The 24234-nt window shown below is 32.2% G+C and overlaps 3 protein-coding genes and 1 pseudogene across 8 annotated transcripts; 1 reads left to right on the forward strand and 3 right to left on the reverse strand.

The window, feature by feature from the left end:
- Positions 1-1814: 1814 nt before the first annotated feature.
- Positions 1815-8616, reverse strand: LOC100798151 (methionine aminopeptidase 2B). 3 transcript variants are annotated; one of them, XM_041012805.1, is made up of 13 exons: positions 8454-8616; positions 8192-8354; positions 8064-8100; positions 7860-7967; positions 7269-7368; positions 6580-6725; positions 5990-6081; positions 5778-5872; positions 3785-3881; positions 2968-3111; positions 2667-2884; positions 1948-2106; positions 1815-1915 (listed from the first exon to the last, which is right to left on the reverse strand). In XM_041012805.1, the coding sequence occupies exons 2-12, from the start codon at positions 8334-8336 to the stop codon at positions 1996-1998; spliced, it is 1293 nt and encodes a 430-aa protein (XP_040868739.1). In that variant the 5' UTR covers positions 8337-8354; positions 8454-8616; the 3' UTR covers positions 1815-1915; positions 1948-1995. The 3 variants fall into 3 exon arrangements, with proteins under 3 accessions (XP_040868739.1, XP_006603795.1, XP_003555103.1); XM_006603732.4 differs by having other exon boundaries at positions 1815-2106; positions 2788-2884; XM_003555055.5 differs by having other exon boundaries at positions 1815-2106.
- A 1367-nt stretch (positions 8617-9983) lies between these two features.
- LOC100785443 (protein PLASTID MOVEMENT IMPAIRED 2) lies at positions 9984-13066 on the reverse strand. 4 transcript variants are annotated; one of them, XM_006603730.4, is made up of 3 exons: positions 12802-12999; positions 12431-12575; positions 9984-11903 (listed from the first exon to the last, which is right to left on the reverse strand). In XM_006603730.4, exons 2-3 carry the CDS (start codon positions 12560-12562, stop codon positions 10272-10274), a joined length of 1764 nt encoding a protein of 587 aa, XP_006603793.1. In that variant the 5' UTR covers positions 12563-12575; positions 12802-12999; the 3' UTR covers positions 9984-10271. The 4 variants fall into 4 exon arrangements, with proteins under 4 accessions (XP_006603793.1, XP_006603792.1, XP_040868738.1 ...); XM_006603729.4 differs by having other exon boundaries at positions 9985-11903; positions 12431-12598; positions 12802-12998; XM_006603731.3 differs by having other exon boundaries at positions 9989-11903; positions 12431-12593.
- Positions 13067-16639: 3573 nt separating this feature from the next.
- LOC100784910 (transcription factor RADIALIS) lies at positions 16640-17118 on the reverse strand. The gene has a single exon (XM_003554784.4). It carries the CDS (start codon positions 17116-17118, stop codon positions 16876-16878), a length of 243 nt encoding a protein of 80 aa, XP_003554832.1. The 3' UTR covers positions 16640-16875.
- Positions 17119-20692: 3574 nt separating this feature from the next.
- On the forward strand, positions 20693-23649 carry LOC100784379 (F-box/kelch-repeat protein At1g55270-like; annotated as a pseudogene).
- Positions 23650-24234: the final 585 nt, after the last annotated feature.

The raw sequence follows: 24234 nt of genomic DNA on the forward strand, positions 1-24234 counted from the left end.
TTGAAGAGCAAGTTTAGTATTTTAACAAGACCATTAATATAGCATTTTATGAAATTTTGGAAGCAATTAGTCACATGGACAAGGGTCTATGAATGATACAACCACCGTGCACTGCCAGCAGCCCCAAACCATCCCCCCCTCAACCCAGATTTTTCAACCACCAACCAATCCACTAAAGATAAGTAATTGAAAAGTACAAAGGGGCACGGAGTAAACACTAAAGAGACAAACCAAGCAGAAAAGGAAAAGCAATTAGTAGCAAAAGGAAAAGGAGCGTATGGTGTTGTGCAGCCCCGTTGTCGGATTTACCGCAATTCTTCTTCGCCCTCAACCGCGGGGATGAGGCCGTGCAAAAAGAAGGGAAAGTTTTTTTTAGTGATTTATAATTTTTAAAATAAAATAAAGGTATGAGTTTGGTTGTCTTAAATCACAGTTTTGGAATGGGTTCCTATGATAACTATCAAATTCTTGAGTTAACTCGCTAACTCATGATGTTATGAATCTACTTTTTCTCTGCGAGTTGACTCTTGAGTAAATTCTCTCTTTAGTAGATTATGAGTAAACTTGATATAGACTATCGAGTTTATCACTGAGTCAACGAGTTAGTAAGTTAAAAAAATTAGACCAAAATGTAAGTCATTTTTTATTATTTAACATTCAACATACTTTCATTTAGCGTGTTATTCTCAAATACAAAATTATCACCTTTAATAATATAAAACCCTTATTCTCTAATAACATCAAACCCTCGATGAGAATGATTTACTACTACTATAACCTCTACAAGTTATTGTCTAGTAATGATATATTATTACTAGACTTGATTATTTAAATATTTTGAACTTTATGATTTACTGTTTTGTTTTATTATATTGTTGAAATGTTTAAATAGTATGTTATTTATAAATATTTTATTATTATTTTTGTATGAAATTAATTCTTACGAGTCTATAAAATTCTTATGAGTTTACTTAAACTATCGAGTTTCCTTGGTTGATAATATTGGGATGGTTATTGTGTCATTTTAACAAATAGATGGCAGATCTGAAGTTCGCTAAGAATGCAGCGCATGTTATCCCTTTAGTGCTAAATGTTAATTGTTTGTGCCACCATTCTTTGGCTTTGTACTGTGCAGGCACACCTTTGCTTATTTTGTTTTTAATGAAATCTTGATTGTTGAAAAGAAATAAATATAATAACAATTTTTAACCATCACTATTTTGAATTTATTATTTCAAAATTAAAAATTAACCGAACAATAATATTAACAGAAAACTGAAAAAAAAAGACTAAAACAAACCTCTAAAAAAACATAAAAGACTAAAATAAAAATTAATTAACCAAAACAAAAAAATACTAAGGCATACAAGACTAACGGTAACATTTAATCTATGATAAACACGATAGTAAACCGAAAATGATTTTAGTTTCAATTCAACTGCACTTGTAGTCTCTTAATTTGTCTGATTTTGATTAATTTTGTATATTTAGTACTCATTTTTCCTAACTCGCACAATTAGTTCTCATTGTTTAACTAGTTGAAAACTTTGCCCTCAACACTCAAATTTGTCAGCAAGATCCACAAATCTCCCAATCCAACAAATGAGTTGAAAGCAAGACTATGATACGTGAAATTGATGTGTCATCACACATAATATTTAAGCACCAAGGCATCCCACTTGATATTATATTTTTACGTGTCCAAGTTGGTTAAAGGAATGATGTTCTGTATATTTGATTTCAATTAGTAAAATGGTAATGTTTTGGATGGACCTTCTAATACGATGTTTATCTATTGGGGAAATATCCAATTATTAAACTAGTAATGGCGTCCTCCATAGGCACATATATAAAACCGAAGTGTTGATGGTATAATGAAAACAGTTCACAAAGATAATGGTACAGTGAGTATTAAATATATATATATATATATATATATATATATATATATATATATATATATATAAAACAAAGCAAAAAAACTTCAAATCCACATTAGTAATCGTCACCCTTTGATATAACTTCTTTGCATGTTGGTCGGAGTAAGATTGTATGCTCGAATTGTGATACATAGCTTCCTTTCACATCACATAGAGGAGGATAAGGCTGCATAAATAAACAGTCACAATTAAGAAAACAACAACATACAAAACTAAAGGATATATTGCACCAACTTGAGAATATGATGAATAACCTACAAAGCATGAACACCATTTTGGTGCACAACTATATCATCAGACATGTCCAACACAAATACTTGCAATTTACTACACGTGTTAGACACACGTCAATCTGTGTCCCATTTAAAAATTCAGCACACAACTCAGATCCAGCCATTTAAAATCCTCAATTTTTTCCGACTGTACTTGACAAGTATAAATAGTTTCCTTTACGTTCAAAAGAACATGTAATTATGTTAACCAGAATTTCATGTCTGCATTGAAATGTAACCTGCTAACGGATTTGGTGTTTAAATATTGGATCAGAACTAAGTCAAATCAATCAAAGCTATCAAATTATTAATAATGTACACTTTCAGGCCAAACACTTCTTTCAGACACAAATTACTTCTCATTGAAACCATTATAACATGCATTCAATTTTTTAAAATTTTAAAAATCTTTATATCCTCAATTTCTTGGTGTTTACAGCTTCCTGAAGCGTACCTGAACAATGCCAGAGTCACACAAGTTCTTTAATGCCATTAAGTATTTAGTCTCCCCTAGGCGATCTAAATACCGCCTACAAAAGGCCAAAGTAGAGAAGTTCTTGTTAATAGTTGCTAACAGTTGCTTCGCTCTAGGCAATCTCAGTGGGATATGACCAACATCAAAATTTTTCATGTAGTGGCTGCATTCCAGGTCTTCTCGTACATATCCTTTCCCTGAACATAACGTACATAACATTTAAAGACCAATTACATACTGCATTATTCAAAGACAATGTAACACCCAAAGAAACTATTACCCGTTGATGCAAAGGTTTCAATAGCAAAAAATTCACCCTCTTCCATCTTTGTCTGCTCCCCACCCTTCACAATGGGAACAGATTTTCCAGCATGGATTTGGTAGCGACCAATGCTATGTCCATTCAAATTCCGTATACTCTTAACTGCAATGACATTCTCATTGAAATATATATCACATTCTATATGATACATAATACTAGTAAACGCTATACTATAGGAATATGCAGACAAATATCATCAATTATATGATAGTGGGAAAAATTTCAGCCAATAATAAGAGCGGGTAGATAGAATTTCTCTTGATATATGCACGAGCGTCATGAATTATATAATTTAAAATTACTAAGAGTAGTATAATCCTCTTCTTCCTATTGAGATCTACACTCATTAGCATAAATATATACAGCAGGAGAAGATTTGGCTCAGTTGCCACTCCTTCCATTGTGACAATCCCTGTTTTTCAACAATATCAAAATTAAAGAAATTGCACGCAAAGTTCCTAGTCTTGCCAACACATACACAAGTCAGGTGCATTTATGTCAATAGCAAACACTTCAATCATCAAACTATCCCATTGAAACAAAATTTAGTAGATGATTTATTATGTCTGTGCCTGTGACATTATGAAATATCAAGCACAAACCCTCAACAAAAGTGCCTTGGTGTCAAGGATCCTTCATTAGATAATAATGAAATGTAAATTTTAGATTTGTTTCCATTCTTACAATTCAATGCATGCAATACAGATTGACAAATATATAATCCAAATAAAATGATCACAAAAATTAAGCACAGCCATCCCTACAAGCTTCATACCTTGATACACCTTCCCATTAATCTCAACTTCATAAGATTCCATGACCTCTTGAATTGCGGCACCAATGTCACAAAGGCGCACATCGATTCCAGCTTCCTAGATGGCAAGCCAAAAATTCCATAGCATGTTAGAGGAACCAGCAAATTGCATGATTTAATTGGTGCATATCGAAAACATCACACCACACAGATCAAACAAAAGAAATATGGTGGAGGGGTAGGGATCAGAAACCATTTATTAGGCTTCTGAAGCTTTGCCATAAAAGAGTTCTATAGACAGAGAAACTGAGAAAATCTGCGAAAATAAAGTTGAGTATTCCTATTCTGATTTTCAGAATTCTCTGGTTCTTATTATACAGGATTTAAGCTTTTCCAACAAGCTTCTAATTAACTGAATGTTACAGAAAACTAGCTTTCTAACAGAAATATTAATTGATTGACTAAGGAACATTCTACATTACAATGGACATCTAGTAACAGACACTGTTATCAATGGCATATTGTAGCAGCCAGATAAAAACTGCTATATAAATATAGCAGTAGGCATTGCAGCAAATGGCAGAAAGAATATGTGTAAAAAAAGAGTTTAAAAAATAGAAAATAAAAATAAAAATATAACAGGATTTAAAATAAAAACAGCATTAAAAATAAGATGTACAACATAATTAAGAAATGAATAAAATAATAGCTTTTTAAAAAAAGAAAATTAAAAAGAATTAAAAAATAAAAACAAAATAGTACTTTAATAAATAAAAATAATAAATAATCAGAATTAAAAAATAAAATAAAAAACAGTATCAAAAGAATAATAGAAAGAGAGAAGCAAAGAAACTTGAGTTGGAGGGTGAATTGCCTCGGCAGATTGGAGAACTTGAGTGGGCAAGGATGAAAGCTAACGGAGTGGAGGAATTGAAAAAAAAATTCAGAGGATGGCAACTCAAAGCTGAAGTTGGCTGTTAAAAATGTCAAAAAAATTTCACCTATGAAAGAACGATTAGGAGAAAGGGAGATGTTGTTAGAGAGACATTATGAAAGAATGGTTCTTCAGGGGAAAAATGGAATACAGAACTTTATTATCAAGAGATGAAGAAGGCATTAAGTTTATTAGATAACAGACAGTTAAAACTGCATCACCGCAATGATGAATGAAGAGGACTGTTTGCATGTAGTAATAATGTTCGAGCAGTTTCTATCAATTGTCTATTTTCTCATTTGTGATATTCCATTCTTGGACGTAACTCCTCATCACTCTTCAAGTCACATATGCAGGCCTTGAAAGTTGAAACATCTCTTGTTGGACTTCTAGCATTATGTTGATCATTCTTGGACCCTTTTTGGATGCCAACTCAATCATGTAAACAAGCTGTAGTTCACAAAGCACTCTAAACGAGCTTGAAGTTTGGTATTAAAGCTTTTCACCGTGTCTTTTAGCTGCAAATGAGCAGTGCATGTGGTGATGTTAACATGGCAGTGTTCGCAAGGGACTAGCCACATGGCTGTGCATAGCAAGCCCGCACCGGTACTGAGGCTACAAAGTGTGCATGTTAGAATCCAATTGCAAGGTATGGGACATGAATCCAACATTGGAAATATGGGATTCTAGTGTGGGATTTATAGAGCCTTAGGCTCTCCAACTACAATGCCTAGCTTTTGTGGTATGGTTCTCTCAACATTCTTATAATAATGATACTGATATTTAGCTTTATGCTACACAATTCATAGAAGTTTTCAAGGTAGTGAACAGGTTTATTTCATGTCAAATTTGTAAACTAGTTAAAAGGGCCACAGACAAGTTTGAGTCGCATGTGACCCAAACATGTTATTAATTTAATTATTTCTTTAGACAAATGAAACTACACCTGTCAATATGAAAGGATAGATGAGTAGTGTTCTTTAAACAGGTAGGCTTTGGGCTGAGAAATCTGACATTATTAAATTCCAGCTACAATGCTACATGATGTAATACCCCTCATTTCACATAGGGTGAATGTACCTTAATACCCGTATTGGTTGCTTCACGAGAGGCTTCAAGCAGTGGATCAAACATGGGGTTGAATGCCACGGTAAAAGCACAGTCAACTATATATCCTATAAACAGAATCCATGACAAGAGGTTCAACATAGTAAATACTAAAGCATGCATACACTAATTACTCATATTATCGCAGAAATACAAGATTGACTAAAAAAATTTCTATGTATTACCATCAACATGGGTACCAAAATCCAATTTCATCACATCATCATACTGAAGTATAGTCTTATCCCCTGAATTTGGGGTCCAGTGAGCAGCAACCCTGGAGGAGTAAGAGTCTAATTTAAGAAAACAATTCAAGGAAGAAACCGTAAACAACTAAAGCATTTTCCATCTAGATGAGGTCAGTTACAAACATCAGACAAAACCATTACATTACAATGATTACATAAAAAAACAACACGGGACATTTAAATTTAAATCCTTTTTAATGGTTTAGGCCAAGGATTTTCCAGTAATTGGAGCTATCGCTTATTTGATCAACTTTTCTAATTAGGGCTTCCACCAATCTTTCTCACATTCGAAATCACGTAAGGTATGATTTTGCCATCTTTTTTACTTAATAGGTGTCATTACTACATTTTCTCAAATACATTCATTTCCATTCAATTTTTCTTTTACAATCACTCATCCGGAATTACATTCTCACACATTTATGCTCTTGGTGGCTCTTCATCGCTCATTCTTAATATTTAGTAGCATAAAGCAAGAAACCACATAACAAAATGGAAAAGCAGAAAACCATAGTATAAAATGTTACCAATTTAAAGAGCATCCTGTGGGGAATGCAATGCCTGCTTGAAGGCCATCCTCTGATATTAGCTTACGAACAGTGTTCTCCAATGTTTCACATATGTCAGTCATCAACATTCCGGGCTTTAAAATGCCTTTAATATATTTGCGAACCTACTTAGAAATAAAGAATATACTGAGCTACTGTTATAACACCAAGCTTTATCAAAGAATAAATATACTTCTCAAATTTTCACTTGAATGTAAAAGAAAATCAGATGAAACAAGGGAAATAAAGAAAAGGAAAATAAGACTTTATTTCCTTACGTTAAAATCTAATGAAAGTATAAGGAATGAAAGAGCAGAGATAACAACATTTTTCTTGTATGGTTGTATTGTAAAAAAGGAAAGCAAAATTTAACATTTGAATATTGACATATTTTCTAATCACTTGGTAAAATAGGTGATTTGATTTACATTAAACCCAACTTTCTCTCCATACGTTTCAGAATTAACTTTCTCAGAATGTTTTCCACAAATTCTTGGAGAATAAAAATAGGGGGTCAGACCCACATTAATTTTGCCTCCACTTCCCACTCTTCATTTCCTCCTCCATATCCAAACAATAAACAGTGACAATCTTGTCCAATTTTCTTTTTTCAAAATTAGCCATCAAAATAAAGGGTTAAAGCTGGAAAGTAAGACTAAAATTACAACCTGACGATGAACTTCTGCCGCTCGACGAACTGAATTATATAATGGTTTCTGCAGGCGCTCCAGTTCTCTCTTCTCCTCTGAAGTAGTTCTCCATAGGTTACTGGCAAAAAGATTCTAAAATGATTACAACGATATTTGAAAATTTACACAAAATAATTAAAAAAGCACGAGACGCAAACAGTTGTTGATGTTGTTCACACAAGTGTTTCATCTTCTGCTCAAACCGCTATTGACTCTTGTTACCAGTTAATCTTATTCTACAAAAAAGGGACAAGCTTCTATTTCCTAATGTTGTTTTGGGGTCCAAGGTCTCCTACAAGGATGAATTCTTTCATTCCACTTTTGTTATTTCCAAGACTTTGGGAGGACTATATAGGTGGGTAAGAAGTTATGCACCTATCTCCTTTATTATTAAAAAGTAGTTTTGTTATGTTTTTTATAGTGCAAAGCTTAGCTACTTGCTAATTCAGAGGGGTTTATTTAACATAAAAGCTTTGGTTAGACAATAGTATGCTTCCTCTGTTTTGTTTTTTGTTCAATGAATTAAAAAAAGGGAACAGATATTGCTGAAATTGATTCATCACAACTTACTCGTCTTTGTACTGCTGAATTTCACCTTCAGGAAAATCTCCAGATGGGAAAAGGTTAATAACAGAAATTGATGGTGGATCAGTCTGTTGTAAGAGTTCTTTCTTTTTCCTGATCATGCAAAAATAAAATCAGAACTTGAGAGAAAAAAAAATGACAATCAAGAGAATAACCATATAATGGCAGAAAAAGTCGTCAAGTCCTCACTTGCTTTTAGATTTCTTCTTTTTCTTCTTTGAAACTTCTGTGAGAAGAGAAAAAAGAACATGAACATGATATCATATATATATATATATATATATATCAAGTGAAAATAGGAAATGAACTATTAGTACCTTTAGCGTCATCTCCTTTTTGTGATGGTGGAGAAAGCTCAGCATCAGCATCAGCATCAGCAGCCCCTTCTACAACATGACTTGATGTTCCATTTTCTTCATCCAGCAAATTTTTTTTTAATTGAGAAGTAATTTCCTCCGCCATGAAAGAAAAAAAGAAGACCTGCATGCATGCTCAATCAATCAAATTACAGAATAACAAACAACAGAAAGAATAATCCATCCAATCCATTTGAATCTGAAACAATTAAAATGAAGAAACCTGGTGCGGTGCGGTGCGGTGCTGCTATGAAGCTGCGACTTGGTGCGATGGTGGACGGAGGAAGGAGACCTGTAGCTTTAGGGTTCCACTCTGAAGGATGAGACCAGAGCAAAACGTGATTATTATTCACAACAACATTTTATTTTTATTTTTTATTTTTTTATCAGTACAATTCTTCCATTGCACCGAAAGATTTTATTATTATTTTTGTTTTCTCATTCCTCTTATACATTTTTTTTATGTTACATTATTACATTATTTATTATTTATATTAAAGTGATCTAACTTATTTGAGTGTTGAACATGACGTATGTCTGAATGTTATAAATTTTGATAGTGTTAGATTCTTCTGAAAAAAAATATTACATTATTTATTTTACTTTTTCACTTGATTTGAAATGTTTTAAAATATAATATAACAGTTTACATAATATAAAAAAACAGTAAAATATGACTTTCTTAAAAAACAATAAAATACATAATATGAAAAAAAATATAACAATTAAAACTAAAAATATAATGAAAATAATTTATCATTATATTTTTATAAATGTTTAAAATTAATTAAAAAGCTAATTTATAACATCACAAAATACATTTTTATAAATAAAATAAAATAAAATAAAAATTCACATAAAAACATTTTATAAATATATTTATTTTTATCATTTTACATTTTTCAACTATTTCAATATATAATTTTAATCAATAACTATAATTTAATATATCAACTTAAAAATATTAATATTAGTTACCGGCTAGTCATTTTTTCCTTTTTTAGTTAATTTTTCAATTAATTTTGTCATATGTTTAGTTAGCATTTCAACTTCAAATTTTTTTTACTGACTAAAACATTTATTTTGAATAATTTTTTTTTAATAACTTTTAACATTTTTTAAAATACTATTTTTAAAAACTAGCTTTTTATCCTCATTATTATTAAATTTCTTTATTATCATTTTAAATAAAATATTTTTTATTATTTATTTTTCACTTATTGCCCTCACAAATTTTTTTATATTACCCTATTTATTTTAAACATTATACTATTTATAATATTTAATTTATGTTTTCAACATTACACTTCACAAAATTACAATCATAAATGTTGCATTTATTTTATTTTCTATTATTTTTTGAATAAATTTATATTACATGATTTATTTTAACTAATATGCTAATTAACATAATAAAAATATAATGTCTCCTTAAATATATATATATATATATATATATATATATATATATATATATATATATATATATTACTTTATTTTTAACTTGATTAAACATATTTTGAGTGTAGTATAAGATTAATAAGAGTATAATCTCTCAAAATTTAAACTATTAATCGACACTCTTTTTACCCGGAGATCAATGATTAAGAGCGTGTGAGTAATGTAAATTCTGGATAGATCATTTTATATTATCTACACACCTATATAACATTTAGAACTTTTTCTGTTGTGGGTGTGTGCTTGTGAAACATTTTTACTTAATTAATATTTAATATATAACATGCACGTACGCGAGAACAATATTCATTCTGAATTCTTCATCCTCGTCTAGAGACTAGAGCCACTTTTATTTACAAAGTCAAAATCCGCAATGAATATTTCGGGTAAGTGGCGCAATATATAAGACTGGTTTGCTATATGTGTGTTTGGGGACTTTAGATACAGTTATGGACATAACTAAGGTGAAAAGAAACATGGGAATGAGCCATGAGGGAATATAATGAAGAAGAAGTTGTGCAGTGCAGTACATGTTTTTTTGCAGTTTCAATTCCCAGCTTAAAGAAAGAAAGAGTGTTGCTAGCTAGTGGTGTTTCTTCCCTCTAAAAATCTTGGTCCAATTTGTTATTACCTTGTTTTTCTTCTTAACAATGAAAGGACTGACAGGACGATGAGGTGAAGAAGCCTTCTGATGAAACTTAGAATTAGCTCCTCTAGAAGGCGTCTTGATGCTCTTTCTCGAAATGCCAGTGCCATACTTGGACCAATTCTCCAACTCCAATTCATTATTAACTCTCTTTGCAACCAACTTTTCTTTTGCTTTTCCCTCAGTAGCAGCTATCTTAGTCTTCATCACTATCTCCTTCTCACTCTCCCTCACAGCTTCAACCCACGCCTTTGCCGCTTCAACTTTCTTCTCAGCAATTTCATTTGCCTTCCCTGCATGGTTTCTCAAATACTCATATTCAAACTTTGATATTATAATTAACGAACTAGGCTTTGTTAAATTACTAATTCTCTCTTTCATGGCATTCTCCGTAAGAATCTTGAGCTTCTCCAAGGCTAAAGCTTCTGATGATTTCACTGCTTCTAGCTCCTGCATGGCACCTTGAAATCTTTCCTCACTCCCCTTTATCTCCAACAAGGCCTTTTTAATCTCTTCTTTGGTGCCTGCAACCTCTCCATTTATTATAAGCTCTTTTTCTTTTTTTGCTGCTTCTGTTTCGGACTTGAGCTTATCAAGAGTTTTTGACAAGTTACTGACTATTGATTTGGCCTTTTCCTCTGCAGCAGACACGGCTTCTAATTTAGATTTTGCTCTCAAGAGCTTGTAACTGAGGTTTCGAACTTTTGCACCAATTTTCGATTCCGTGTTCTTTAAATGATTCGTGGCTGCACTCACATGCTTCAGCTCATTTCTTGTGACATCCATAGAGGCCATAAACTTAAAACCTTGTTCTCTAATGGAAGCCAAGTCTTTCTTTGCTGCTTCTATTTCTTCTTTTGTAGCCTCTAACACACCAACATCTCTTGATTGATCTTCTTCTATATGCTCCATGCTCTCACCACCTCTTTCATGTACCCTTTTCCCCGTTTTCTTAACAAACTTCAACTCATTCTTCAACATATCAATATCAGACAATGTCGTGGCCAATTTCATTTCGAGCTCTTTTGTCTCATCTATCTCTTCAATGGCCTCTTTCAACTTGTTCCTTGTGTTTTCAACAGTTTCAATGTCTCTCAGTTCATTCAAAGCGTCCATTCTGGCCAATTCAACCACCACTTGTTCTTCACTGGCTTCCTCAATCTCCTTCCTCAGTTTTTGTGCTACTCTTGAGAAGGACAGCATGGTGGATCTCGATGCTTCGATTTCCTTCTCCGCTCGCAGTTTCTCCTCCAAAACAGAACCCACATCAAGCTTAAGTTGGAACAATTCCCGCTTAGCATGTTCCAATTCTCTCATAACTTGTGAATACTCATTATCATCCTTGCTCGGTTTCACATACTTCTTTAGTGGTGCCATGTCTCGCATTTCGGCTTTTGCCTTGTAGATAGATTCCCCAATCATAGAGAAAAGATCTTTCACTGTCTGTTTAGCATTGGAAAGCTCAGCTTCTGCTTGAGCTTTTGCAGATTCTGCTGCCCATTTGGTCTCTTCGTACCGAACAATATCATTGCTTGCTCTGTGGAGTTCTTTTGCTTTTGAAGAGTGCTTCTGAGGAATATTTAACAAAACAATGTTGTTATCAAGTGCTCTAATTAAAAGGACACCTAAAGAATCTATAAATAGAATTTTTTTAACTCAAAATCTTAATAATGGTGTGTTCATGTTGTGTGGGCAAGAATTGTACACGAAGAGATATTTGGTGCAATACTAATTGAAAGATATGGAAAAAAAAGGGGGGTTAAAATGATTTCGACATACAGAAAGAAGACCACTCAAGACATGAGTGACGAGAGTAGAATACATGGTGTGTTTATTTCATGAAAAGGGAGATGAATCTTATAGTAAATAATATATCTCCTAAAATTTAATTAACAAGGTGTAATTCATGTAACTGACTTTTATTGTTATTGTTGTGTGTTGGTAAGGGTTTTTCAGAAAATCTTTTCAATTTAGATTTATTACTTAACAGTGTCAAACTTGTAAAAATTCTTGTTGAGAAAAATTGCACAAACCAATTTAGTAGAATAAATGGCATCAACTGCAGCTAGATGAAGATTAATGAGGAACATACATACCGTTGAGAAATCTTTTTTCAGCGAAGGACTATTAACATCTGCAATATTCCTGTTACCACATAAGTTAACACCGGCTTTAACCAAACCAATTCCTCTTGTTGTGTTACCAGGCTTTGAGGCTGAGCCATCCATATCCTATGTATTCCTGTTTGGAACCACACTACTGAACTGATGAAGGTTTAATTCAGATACATAATCAGAATTGTTCACTTATAATTTGTTCTATAATAATAGTGTCACTTTTGAACTAGTAGTTGCAAAAGGGTATAACACTAAGTACACGTAGTATAACTTATAGCTAGCTAGCTAGCCTAGCCACACTAAGCAGTGATATAATTAAGAAACGAGCATAAAGGCTTGAAATGGCTTACCAGCTGAGTGAGATTGTTGTTGGAGACTGGTTAGCTCAAAAATCAAACATGTTAGGAGGGAGAACTTTTGTGGCTGAGAATTGTAATAAGCTCAAAGGGTTGAGAATAGGAAGAGGGTGATGAGGTCCACATGACTGGCTGCTATTGGACACATTCTACTGTTATTCCTTTCAGATTTTTCGTACACTATTCTCTTCTTCTTCAAAATATTGTTAAGTTGTTCTCAAATTTATTTTATTCCATTGGACATATCAATTAAAATATCATTTTCATACTTTGTCTGCTTCGTTTCCCTTATTGCAAAGGTGGAAATATATCCACCGGTGTTTTTTTTTTATTATATGTTAAAACACAATTTTATGATATTATTTAAAAACAATTTAGAGAAAGATATTCCACTTCTATTTCTAGCGTGCAATGAGCGCCAACTCAAATATCAAATATTTCGTTTTTTTATAGCATCTTGATTTTGAAAGTTCTCATAAAATTCCATCGTTACCCGTTGCATCAATCCTTTCTATTCCTAAAATTTCTCAAATTTGATAACTATGATCGCAATTTAAAACTTTGTCTTCAGGAAAATAATAACAGCATTGCTATTCAGTTAAGGAAAAAAAAAAAAAAAGAACAGTACTGATTCACCATGAATAAAAATGAATGTTTGTCGTTAGTCAGTTGTTAAGTATCAATACAAACAATAAATTGTAACAAAAAGACAAGCCACGATTTTAGTTTAAGGTTTTTGCCTTTTCTTTTTTGTGCCAATATGTGATTTCCGAATACTAAAAATACATTTAAAACAATAACAGACAGAATCTATAATATAAATCCTTGATATAAAAGTTTTTTTTTATATATAGGAGTGGAAAAAACTCCGATCCGCAAATACTTGCTGTTAAAATTTGGTATGATATAAAATGTATAGATAAATAAATATTCATTTAACATTTTATTATTTCAATTTTTAAGATGATTAGTTATTAAAAATAAATTAAAATATTGAAAGTGGCATCTCTTTTATCCTACACTGGGAAAAAAATAGAAAATATTACTATTTTACCCTTTGTTTAAATGAAATGTTAGGACACGATAGTACTATATTTTTCAGATTCTATTTAAACTAATTGGGTATTTTAATAGTTTATATTGTCCTAATAATTTCGTTGAGACAAAGGGTAAAATTATTATATTTTTTATTTGTAGGATAAAAGAGAAGAAGTTGAAACTAAAAAGGAGCAATTACTTAATTACTTAATGCAACTTCAAATTTTGTATTAATATCTTTTTTTTATTCTTCTTCTCCTAAGCAAAACTCTAGTTATCTCTCTCCCAAACATTCACCTCCACCTAACACCACCCCCCACACCCAAACACCACCATTGCCACATTGAATGCCCCCACATCACACCAAATCCACCACCATGCCCCCACCCAACAATTCATTACCGCCACATGCATCATTATAATCCATGAATCATCATGTCATTTTAAACACATCATGTGTCACACCATCATGTGTCACACCACCATAGTATAGTTACAAATTGAGTAATTTGTAATGTATTTATGTGTATCACCTATATACTTTAATTTGATCCTAATTCTTATTAGATTATTCAATCGGCAATACACATCACTTCTTGCTTCAACACTATCCCTGACCCAAGTTGACGATCAACCGCCTCCATGCTCTCATAGGACATGCTTTGTTCAGCGATGGAGAGAAGAGATTGAGTGAGGTGAGAAGGATAAGATGAAGACTTTACAAATATAGGAGGTGTACCAAGCAAAAAATGGGGTGCCTTAGTAACTGTCCTAATAAACGTTATGATTATGACCCTAATCTGAGGTATCAACGAAAATGAAAAAAAGAGAAAACAAAAGTGTAAGAAAGAGAGTGAATAGAGAAGATGGAGGTGGAGCGTTCTTCGCCGTGCAACTGCGTGGAGCTTCTCGACGATGGTCGCCACGACCAGGCCATTCGCCTCCAAGAGTACTTGTCTGATCCACAAACTCTTCTCCAACTCAAAAACGATTCCGAACACAAGCTGTCCATCACCGATTACCAACTTCGTCTCGCCAAACTCAAATCTCAACTCTACGTTGCTTCTGCTGGTTCCTTCCTTCTTAATCATGCAAATAATTTAATGATAAATTGATTGATAAACTTTACAACTTAATCATGTAATCAATTTGTACTTTTTATTTTAGATATCAATTTGTCAGATCATCACACTTTTGTGGATAAATTTGAGTATTTACTCTGTCTTTCCTATCTCATTTCTTATTTTGAGTATATATATGTGTGTGTTATAAATCTTCCTGCAAATAGTGTTCGGGATTACCTCCTGCCAGCTACACAGAACCTGTTAAAAGATTTGGATGCACTGGATCCAGCACACAAAAAGAAGCCATTGAAATTATTATAAAGGAAAGATCTGGGGCAAGTGTTGGTGGTGGTGGTGCAAGCAAGTCGATGGGTTCTCATCTTGGGCTTGTATCATCAGTGAGCAACTTCTTTGGTGATGGTGGCTTGCTTGGAAAGAGAGACAGCACAGAAGCACAGCAGCCAGAGAGAGTTGTATCCCCCAAGGCTACATCACAACCACAACCAGAGGACACTAGATTAAGGCGCATCATGCTGGGACATTTCACCTACATACTTAGGACCAAGGGAAAATCCCAAGACGAAATTCACAACCAATAAGATGCATTTTTCAAATTTTTTTAACAAGTAGAATTATTTCCCAAATAGGCAAGATTTCTTTTTTGTTCTGTTTTGGGAAACAATTCAATCTTTTTATAGTGATTGTTTTGCTATAAGAGCTGGAAATGTCAATAAAGTTTGCTTTTGAAGGAATCAGTACATGTTTGGTTTGTCATTTAAAATATTGTGAATGTAAATTCATGGAATAAAAGGAGAATAAATATATATACGTAAAGATATTGATTTATTAACAAAATTACTTTTGTCTTAAATATAATTTTGTAATGGTTATCCTAATATGTTGTTAGTCGACTATCAATGGAATGGAAAGATATTCTTGGTGTTATAAAAATATATCAATAGATTTAACTCTCCTAAAAAGATGAAGATAAACTTAGGATTATATTTGTCAAAATATAGTTAAGGACATGTTTAGATAAACTTATATGTAAACACTTGTAAGAGAAGGAAATAAAATAAAATAAGTTTTTTTATAAGTTAAAATTATTTTTTTTTCTTATTTTTCTCTCTTAAAAGTACTTAAAGTTTATTTAAATATATCCTGCAAAATTAGTTGAGACTGAAAACTATTAAAATTGATTTGTTGGATTCTACATGTTTGATAAAATTATTTGTTAAATAACTGAGATATAATTGATATAATTATTAATTTATTGGGAGTCACTTGAATAAATATCTGTAAATCTGTAATTCGAGGGACTAAGTTATGATTTGAGAGATACCTTGAAAAAAATGTAGCCATAATGTGAAAATACAAACTAGTACTTTTACGGTAAATTTCTGACATAATCCATGATTGCAAATCTTTTAAAAAAAATCCACGACTGCAAACGCCCAGTAGAAAGATTAATTTTCTAATTAATTTGGGTTCGCGTGTTTATATAACTGATTTGTCTACTAAATCGCATATTAGAAATACAATTTGTAACTAACCGAGTCTATTAAGTAAGATAAGTGTTATTATAAATAATTGTCTTCCATTCTTACTTTTTATATATATAAAGAAATAGGATTCGTAAAGCAAAAGCACTGTGCCGCTGATACATACAACATTATGTTTTATCAGTACATGGCAATTAACTTTGATAAATACAACCACATGCATGCAATATTATCTATCGTACAGTACCCATTTCCACATTACTATTATTTCAAGGTAATAAAAATACATAGACATACACTGTGATAAATTCACATTCTTTTTCTTTTTGCCTTGATTAAATAACTTACGGCATAAAGTTTTAAGAATATTATATAAAGGGTATATATATATAGTATTGTTGTAGGTAGTGATTGATGATTTTGGATATGAGTGGAGGAAAGAGAGAGAGAGAGAGAGATATCTATCATGCCCCATCTTGGAGGTTCCTGTAAATTGGAAAGGGAACTTGGCCAGACTCAATACGCCTAATGTCCTCCACAAGACGATCATAGTGCCTCCTCACTTCCTCTGGAGTTTTTCCACCAACAGCCCTTGCAATGTTGCACCAACGGTTTGGAGTGTCCTTGTCATAAACTGCTAGAGCTCTTTCAAACGCTTTGTTTTCCTGAACCGTCCATCTACTAGTACTAGAGGAAGAAGACATCATATATATATTGAACTAATTAATGAGACTGAGAAGGCAAGAAATTGAATTGAAGATACATGGTGGCAGTTTCCTTCTCCTTTTATAAGCACAGTAGAGTGCCAAATAGAGAATCAGTCAATTCATCAGAATAAAAAAAATTCTCCATTCTTTACTTGCAAGGGTGTATCAAATTCAAAATTTAATTACTTTTTCTAACGCCCAATCTTGTACTAATTACATGAGTTTTGATAGATTGGTGAATGAATGTAAAAATTAATTCTCATGAACACACTCTATTATGAATTAAAATTTATTAGTTCTACTTCTTATTCAATGTGTCACTCATAATTTTGTAATTTTTAAGTAATAAATATATTATCGATCACCAGCGCTCATAATTTAACATATATAATGTGTTGTTTACCGTTAACATTTTCATTTGCTTGTAGTGGAGCTTCCAATATGCAAGTAGCACTTCTCATGGGTGCATCATATTCATATACTCGAATCTGGATGGTTTCTATAAAAAAAATCTTGCATTAACTTAACCCTAAAAAATGTTTTCTCCTTATGGTAAACGTACTCTAAAAAAGAAATTGTGGCCACAACTCTAAAGTCTGGACCATTAGATCGATGGCATTCAGAAGTGTACCTCATCATGCAGTTTTATCCCTCTATTGCACATTAGTCATACCTTGCCACACTGTGATATATATCTTCTTGTCTTGTTCTATATATATATCCCGATTCCTCATCAAACTTACCTGTCGAATCCCACACATGGCTATAAATTATAGTTTCTACGCTATATTTTAATAAAAATAAATAAAAATTATATGGCCAAGGTCAACACTAACTGCTTTCTTTAATTTGAGTTGAGCAACACCATTCTTAATTATTTTCCAAGATTTATCCTTTGTAGAGTTCCTTTTCTTTTAGTCATTAGGCACCCCTAGCAGTTGCAGGTTATACTTACAAAGGGTGTGACTTGTTGGAATCATGACGTAGCATCCTTATCTTTTCCTCCATATGATTAGCATAGTCTCCTTATGAATAGGCAACAACTAGTTTATATATTCTGGATCTATGCTTTTTCACAAAATGCATTCCTGATATTCCTTTAGATTTTAGTTAGAAAAGGACAGTTTAAAACTAATATATGTATATTTGGAATGAAGCCAACTCAAATATTACAAGATCAAGCATCAAAGGGGGTGGTGTGAAATCATGGCTTTAGAATAGCAACTTGGAGAAATTGGCTAGCCCTATTGGGACTGTCTTTAGCTAATATCTTGCAAGTAGACCTCAATATATATACTCCTTCATTAATTCAAAAAAAAAAAGTGGAAACTAATGAATATATAGCCAGGGAGTTATAGTATAGAGAAAAAAATAGTATTAGACAAAAGATTTTTCTGTTACATTATTTTATAATACTATATTTTCTCTATATTTAATTTTCGTTAGCATCATTTTATTCCCTATTTCTCTCTTTATTATACAAAAAATGTACAAAATTGCTGTATAAAGACAATTTCTCTAGGTTCTTCACCTCTTACGATGACTGATATATTGGGAAATTTAATTTGAATATACATAATGTCTAGATTGTATTAAATTTTTTATAATATTGTTGTGATGATAAGGGAATAATAATGAGTATTAATGTTCATTATTCCAAGACCTTTGTAAGTTGTAGCTATATACCTGGTCCTTGGTAGTACAATTAATATTGTATACGGATTCTTCCACCTTTATTGGAAGATCCTTTTTTTAGTGTCTTTGACTTGACTATACCAATAAGTACCAAATAAGGCTGGATTATGGTTGACCCTAGTTTATTAAAGAGTAGTTATACTTAAATAATAACTTAATTGATTGTTGATAACTTGATCCTTAATTTAAACCCGTAAGTGTATCAATATAGGAGTTTTAAATAAGATTAAGATTATGTCAGATAAAATTAACTAAAAAAGTTGCATAAAAATTAAAAAGTTAATTGTTAGTTGAAAATTATAACTTGAAGTTGAAAAATAATTTTATTAAATTATAAGTATTTAATAAAATTATTTGTTAAAATAGTTGAAAAATATAAAATTATATAAATAAACATATTTATGTAATGTTTTTATACAAATTTTAGTTTGATTTTCTTGATAAAAAAAATATTTTTTATAGTATTTACAACTTTAGTATCAAATTAATTTTAAACTTATTAATATAGAAAGAAGAGAATATCATTATCAATATCATTTATAATAAAAAATATAAATATGTCAAAGTTAAAATTGAATTATTCAAATAATATTTGAGTTTGAATCAAAAAATTTAGATTAAAAAATATAATAAAAAGATAAAAATAAAAAAAACCCTATCATATGTAAAAATAGGTAAAAATAATAAAAACTTACCTTAAAATAAAAAAGATCAAAAAAGAAATATGATAACTATTCAAGAACAAAAAAATAATGAGTAAATATAAAAAGTAAAAGATAAAAACTAATATTTTATAAAAACACTAAAAATTACTAAAAACATTTATTTATCAAATAATTATATAAATTTTTCAATTAATAAAAAAACTAAAAACTAACTAAAATATATTTACACTCTAAAACATTTCTTTTCTGCGTGAATCGTCGTTACAGAGCACGGAACCAGGAATCGGCTTCAAATGGGACAAGTAGACGACGAATCGAGTATGTGTAGGTTGGTCCAAAACAAAAGCAGCTGCAAAAAGCAGAGAGATATTTCATGAAGGAATATTTGTTTTTGATCAAACTAGTTGACATTAAAATGTTTACCAAGTTTATCTTCTAGATAATTAAACTCATCTATCATGCACAAGTTCTTAGAAAACGAGCTAGATGTTAAAGCAACAATTATATGAAAAAAATGTTTCCATCCCTTTTTATCTATCATGCAGGAGTTTTTCAAAATGTAAATGCCTTGAGCTCTTCCTTCATCCAAAGCCTTGCAAGTTCTAAGCCACATAATTTGTTTAGTTCTCAAAACTTTGTGATGAGACATCATCCTACCAAGGGAAAATATGTAGTTCCATTTTGTTAGATGAATATATAGTTTCATTTAGTATCTTAACACTTAACTTTTACTACACCTTTGATGATAACTAAATTTTAATGTCAAGTAACAACTTGTATTTAGGATGAAGTTGACTGGTTCAAGTGTTCAAGTGTCAAGAACGGCAATAGCAAAGCTTGAAATAAAATAAAAGTTTGTGAATTTTACCTTATATCATTTATTTATTAATAAACTTAAAAATTAGGATAAAATTTATAAAAAAAATTGAAGTAAAATTTGCTAAAAAAATAAAAAAGTTGGATGAAAAAATTACCAAAAAAAATATTGGAATAAAAAATATAATTATGTTAAGTTAAAGTAACGGAAAATAATTCGTAAATTTTTTAAAAATTAAGAGTAAAATAAGTTAAATTAATTTATTGAAGTAAAATTCATCAAAAATTAAAAAACTTGAAGGTAAAAAAATACAATTAAGAGTTTTTTTTTATGCTGGATCCATGTTATTTTGTTGTAAATCTTTATATGTGACTATGTGTTTGATTTAGAGTGTAGCAATTAGTATGGATCAAAATAAAATACAATTTTTTTTTTCAATTTCTATGCTTGGAGGTTGTGCCGTTGAGTTGAGTTGAGGTGATGGGCTCTAAACTCCACTGAGAAGTTTGATGGTAAGAACAGAACCAAAGAAAGGAGAAAGGCTGTCTCTTTACCTCTTTCAATGCTTCCCCCTTTGCCCCCAATTTGATTTGACTATATTTTTGGCAATTTTTTATTTGGAGCTTCTCATATTCCACATGGGTCTCCTCCTTCATCACGCTTTCTGATTCATTTCCTTCTCAAGTTTCAATTTTCCTTAACGAGGAAGAAGAAAAAGGGGGTTATGGCGTTTGAGAGATAATAAAAGACTCGATTTTTGGTGGTACTGGTTATCTTTGTCGGAAGAGCTGAATTTGATGGACAGAGTTATTCAACCTCCATTGGTAATTAGCTTATTATGTCCCGTTTTTCCTTTTACTAGTTTATAATATATGCCATTTCATGTTTAGATTATGAGGTCAAGTGGTAAACCCAATGCTAGGTTAGTACTGAAATGTTGCTACTGGCTTTGGGGGCATTATAGATGACAAATGCTTACAAATTAAATGTTGTGATCCTGGTGTTTAGATTAGGACAATATTTTGAATAATCTAACTGCCAAATTCTCAGTATTTCCTAAAATGTTAAGCATGTTATTCATCCTGAATTTTGGGGATTGTTGGACACAGAACTAGTCTTCTAACATGGACCAATCGTTTGAGGCTTGAGGTCTGTGTACTATGATTTATTTCCTAGGACGAACTTGATGTAGGTCACATTACATAAGACCTTCAAATGCTTTATCATATTGTGCGTGCCAACTCATGCAGTTCAATATTCATCAAAATGTCATAAAGCTTATTGTAAATTATTTTTTCATGATTTATAAATTGGTGATTAGCTTATGTATATACGACTTTATCTGAAACTGAAAGACTGCTCTCACTAATTAATGTTTATTTTATTAGTAAACAAGGTGCTCCATCTGTTGCATCTCAAGTATTATATGTATTATATTGCTGTGGGACATCAATGTCTCATGTTTGAGTCCATGGATCATAACTTCACATACTACCGGAAAAAAAAAAGGATGTGCTTTCATTTTAATTAAAAGTGTAGATAAACAAATTTTCTGTTTCAAATGTGTTTGTGCAGGTTGATACAACTGCGTGTTTATGCAGAGTAGATACAGGTCTAAAAACCGTTGCTGGAGCAAAGAACAATGTCCCTGGAACAAAGTTCTGTCTTCAACCTGACATTAACCATCCATTCACCCAACTAGAAACAAAGTCGGCACATGGTGACAGAAGCCGTAATCAATCCCCTCTACTTCCAGGACTCCCTGATGATCTGGCTATTGCTTGGCTAATCCAAGTCACACGAGTTGAACACCGTAAACTTCGGCTAGTCTGCAAAAGATGATAACGTCTTTTGGTTGGTAACTTCTTATACTCTCTCTGCAAGAGTCTTGGAGTCGCAGAAGAGTGGATATATGTCATTAAGAGGGACCAAGATGGAAAAATATCATGGCATGCCTTTGATCCTGTGTACCATCTATGGCAGCCCCTGCCACCTGTTCCTAAGGAATATTCTGGAGCTCTTGGTTTTGGCTGTGCTGTTCTCAATGGCTGTCACCTGTACCTGTTTGGAGGGAAGGACCCACTAAAGGGATCCATGAGACGTGTCATATTTTATAGTGCTAGGACAAATAAATGGCACTGTGCCCCAGATATGCTTCGTAGGCGGCACTTCTTTAGCTCCTGTGTCATAAACAATTGTCTGTATGTGGCTGGTGGGGAGAATGAGGGTGTGCACCGGTCCTTGAGATCAGCTGAAGTGTATGATCCCAACAAGAATAGATGGTCATTTATTTCAGATATGAGCACTGCAATGGTGCCTTTCATAGGAGTTGTCTATGATGGGAAGTGGTTCCTGAAGGGACTCGGTTCTCATCGGCAGGTTCTGAGTGAGGTCTACCAGCCAGAGAACGATAACCGGTACCCTATTTATGATGGAATGGTTTCTGGCTGGAGGAACCCTAGCTGTACCCTAAATGAAAAGCTCTATGCCTTAGACTGCAAGGACGGCTGCAAGATTCGGGTTTATGATGAGGTTGCTGATTCATGGAGCAAGCATATTGACAGTAAAATGCATTCGGGGAGCTCACGGGCTTTGGAGGATGCTGCTCTTGTCCCCCTGAATGGGAAACTCTGTATCATCCGTAATAATATGAGCATTTCTCTGGTTGATGTTTCAAAACTTGAAGATTTGAAAGGATCATCTCCTGAACAGTTATGGGAAACTATTGCTGGGAAAGGACAGTTCAAGACCTTGGTCACAAATCGGTGGTCTAGTCTTGCTGGGAGAAACCGACTCAAAAGTCACATAGTTCACTGTCAGGTTCTTCAAATTTAGAGGCTGTATAGTTCTAAAAATTCAACAATTAGCTTGTCACAGGTTACAGTATCTCTCATCTTGATGGTATGTTTGTGAGAAGCTGGGACAAATCTTGCCAGAACACCATGATGCAGTCTATAATTGCTTTTCATCTCAAATCCTTGGCATCATGGTCATCACAAGAGGTGAAACATAGATGAGATGTTTTACTAATCAAGTAATCATATAATGTTACAGATATTGATGCGTAGTTGTTACATCTGAAAAATTGAGTAGGCTGCTTACAGATCACATGGTTTTATCATTAGCTTGTCTTTTGTTTTGCTGCAACCAATGTATGACTTGGAGTGTTGGACGGGGGAGAATTTAAGAGTCAGTTTGGTATTCTTATAAATTTGAGGGTGAAAATTTCAAGAATTAGTTTTGAATATAATTTTTCATATACTCATCTATGAATTTTTCACCCTCATTTTCTGTAGTAACACCCAACTGACTATCGACTCTTAATATTATATAAAACTCTTTGCATTTACATATTTATACATGAGCACAAGTGGAATTGGGTTTACTGGTGAAATACTACTATCCTGTTTTGTATTATGATGGAAGTTACAACTTTTGACAGTTTGGATATAGCTTCAGCGTAGTTACAAATTATCAATTTATCATGCACGTACATATTGCTTTTGACGTTCAAACCATGAAACTGAATTATTATGTTCAATTCATTTTTTATAATGTTCAACTGTTCATACAAATTGACAAATTACCAAATTAGTTATTAAAGGAAAAGAGAAAAAGGAGCGACTTAATTCATAAGGAAAAAGGTTTGGGTCAAGTTAGCCTGCAAAACAACTCATTTAATAGACTCTGTAAGTGTTTTAGTTCATACACACACAAGCTAAAGTCTAAAACTGTAAAATCCCCCACAACAATAAGCTGGGATAGCTAGAAAGCTTTCCCAACTCTACAAGTTCATATAGTTAAATTAAATTATAAAAAAAAAAAAACCTGTTATTCTTCTAACATTAAAAAAAGAATGAGTTTGTAAGAGTATTTTCAAACGGAGTTTGATGACAATCAGCACAAAAAAATTTAGCTGGCATTCAACATGATCTGTTA

The sequence above is a fragment of the Glycine max genome, chromosome 19 (genome assembly GCF_000004515.6).
Source record: "Glycine max cultivar Williams 82 chromosome 19, Glycine_max_v4.0, whole genome shotgun sequence".
In the NCBI taxonomy this organism is placed as follows: Eukaryota; Viridiplantae; Streptophyta; class Magnoliopsida; order Fabales; family Fabaceae; genus Glycine; species Glycine max.

What these genes read in the sequence shown, in the direction of transcription:
- LOC100784910 (XM_003554784.4), bottom strand. Translation starts at nt 17,118, where the DNA reads ATGATGTCTTCTTCCTCTAGTACTAGTAGATGGACGGTTCAGGAAAAC.
- LOC100785443 (XM_006603730.4), bottom strand. Translation starts at nt 12,562, where the DNA reads ATGGATGGCTCAGCCTCAAAGCCTGGTAACACAACAAGAGGAATTGGT. An exon ending in TGAAAAAAGATTTCTCAACG is followed by an intron (nt 11,904 to 12,430) that starts GTATGTATGTTC and finishes AATATTCCTCAG; the next exon opens with AAGCACTCTTCAAAAGCAAA.
- LOC100798151 (XM_041012805.1), bottom strand. Translation starts at nt 8,336, where the DNA reads ATGGCGGAGGAAATTACTTCTCAATTAAAAAAAAATTTGCTGGATGAA. An exon ending in TTTTGGTACCCATGTTGATG is followed by an intron (nt 5,873 to 5,989) that starts GTAATACATAGA and finishes TTCTGTTTATAG; the next exon opens with GATATATAGTTGACTGTGCT. An exon ending in TGAAACCTTTGCATCAACGG is followed by an intron (nt 2,885 to 2,967) that starts GTAATAGTTTCT and finishes CGTTATGTTCAG; the next exon opens with GGAAAGGATATGTACGAGAA.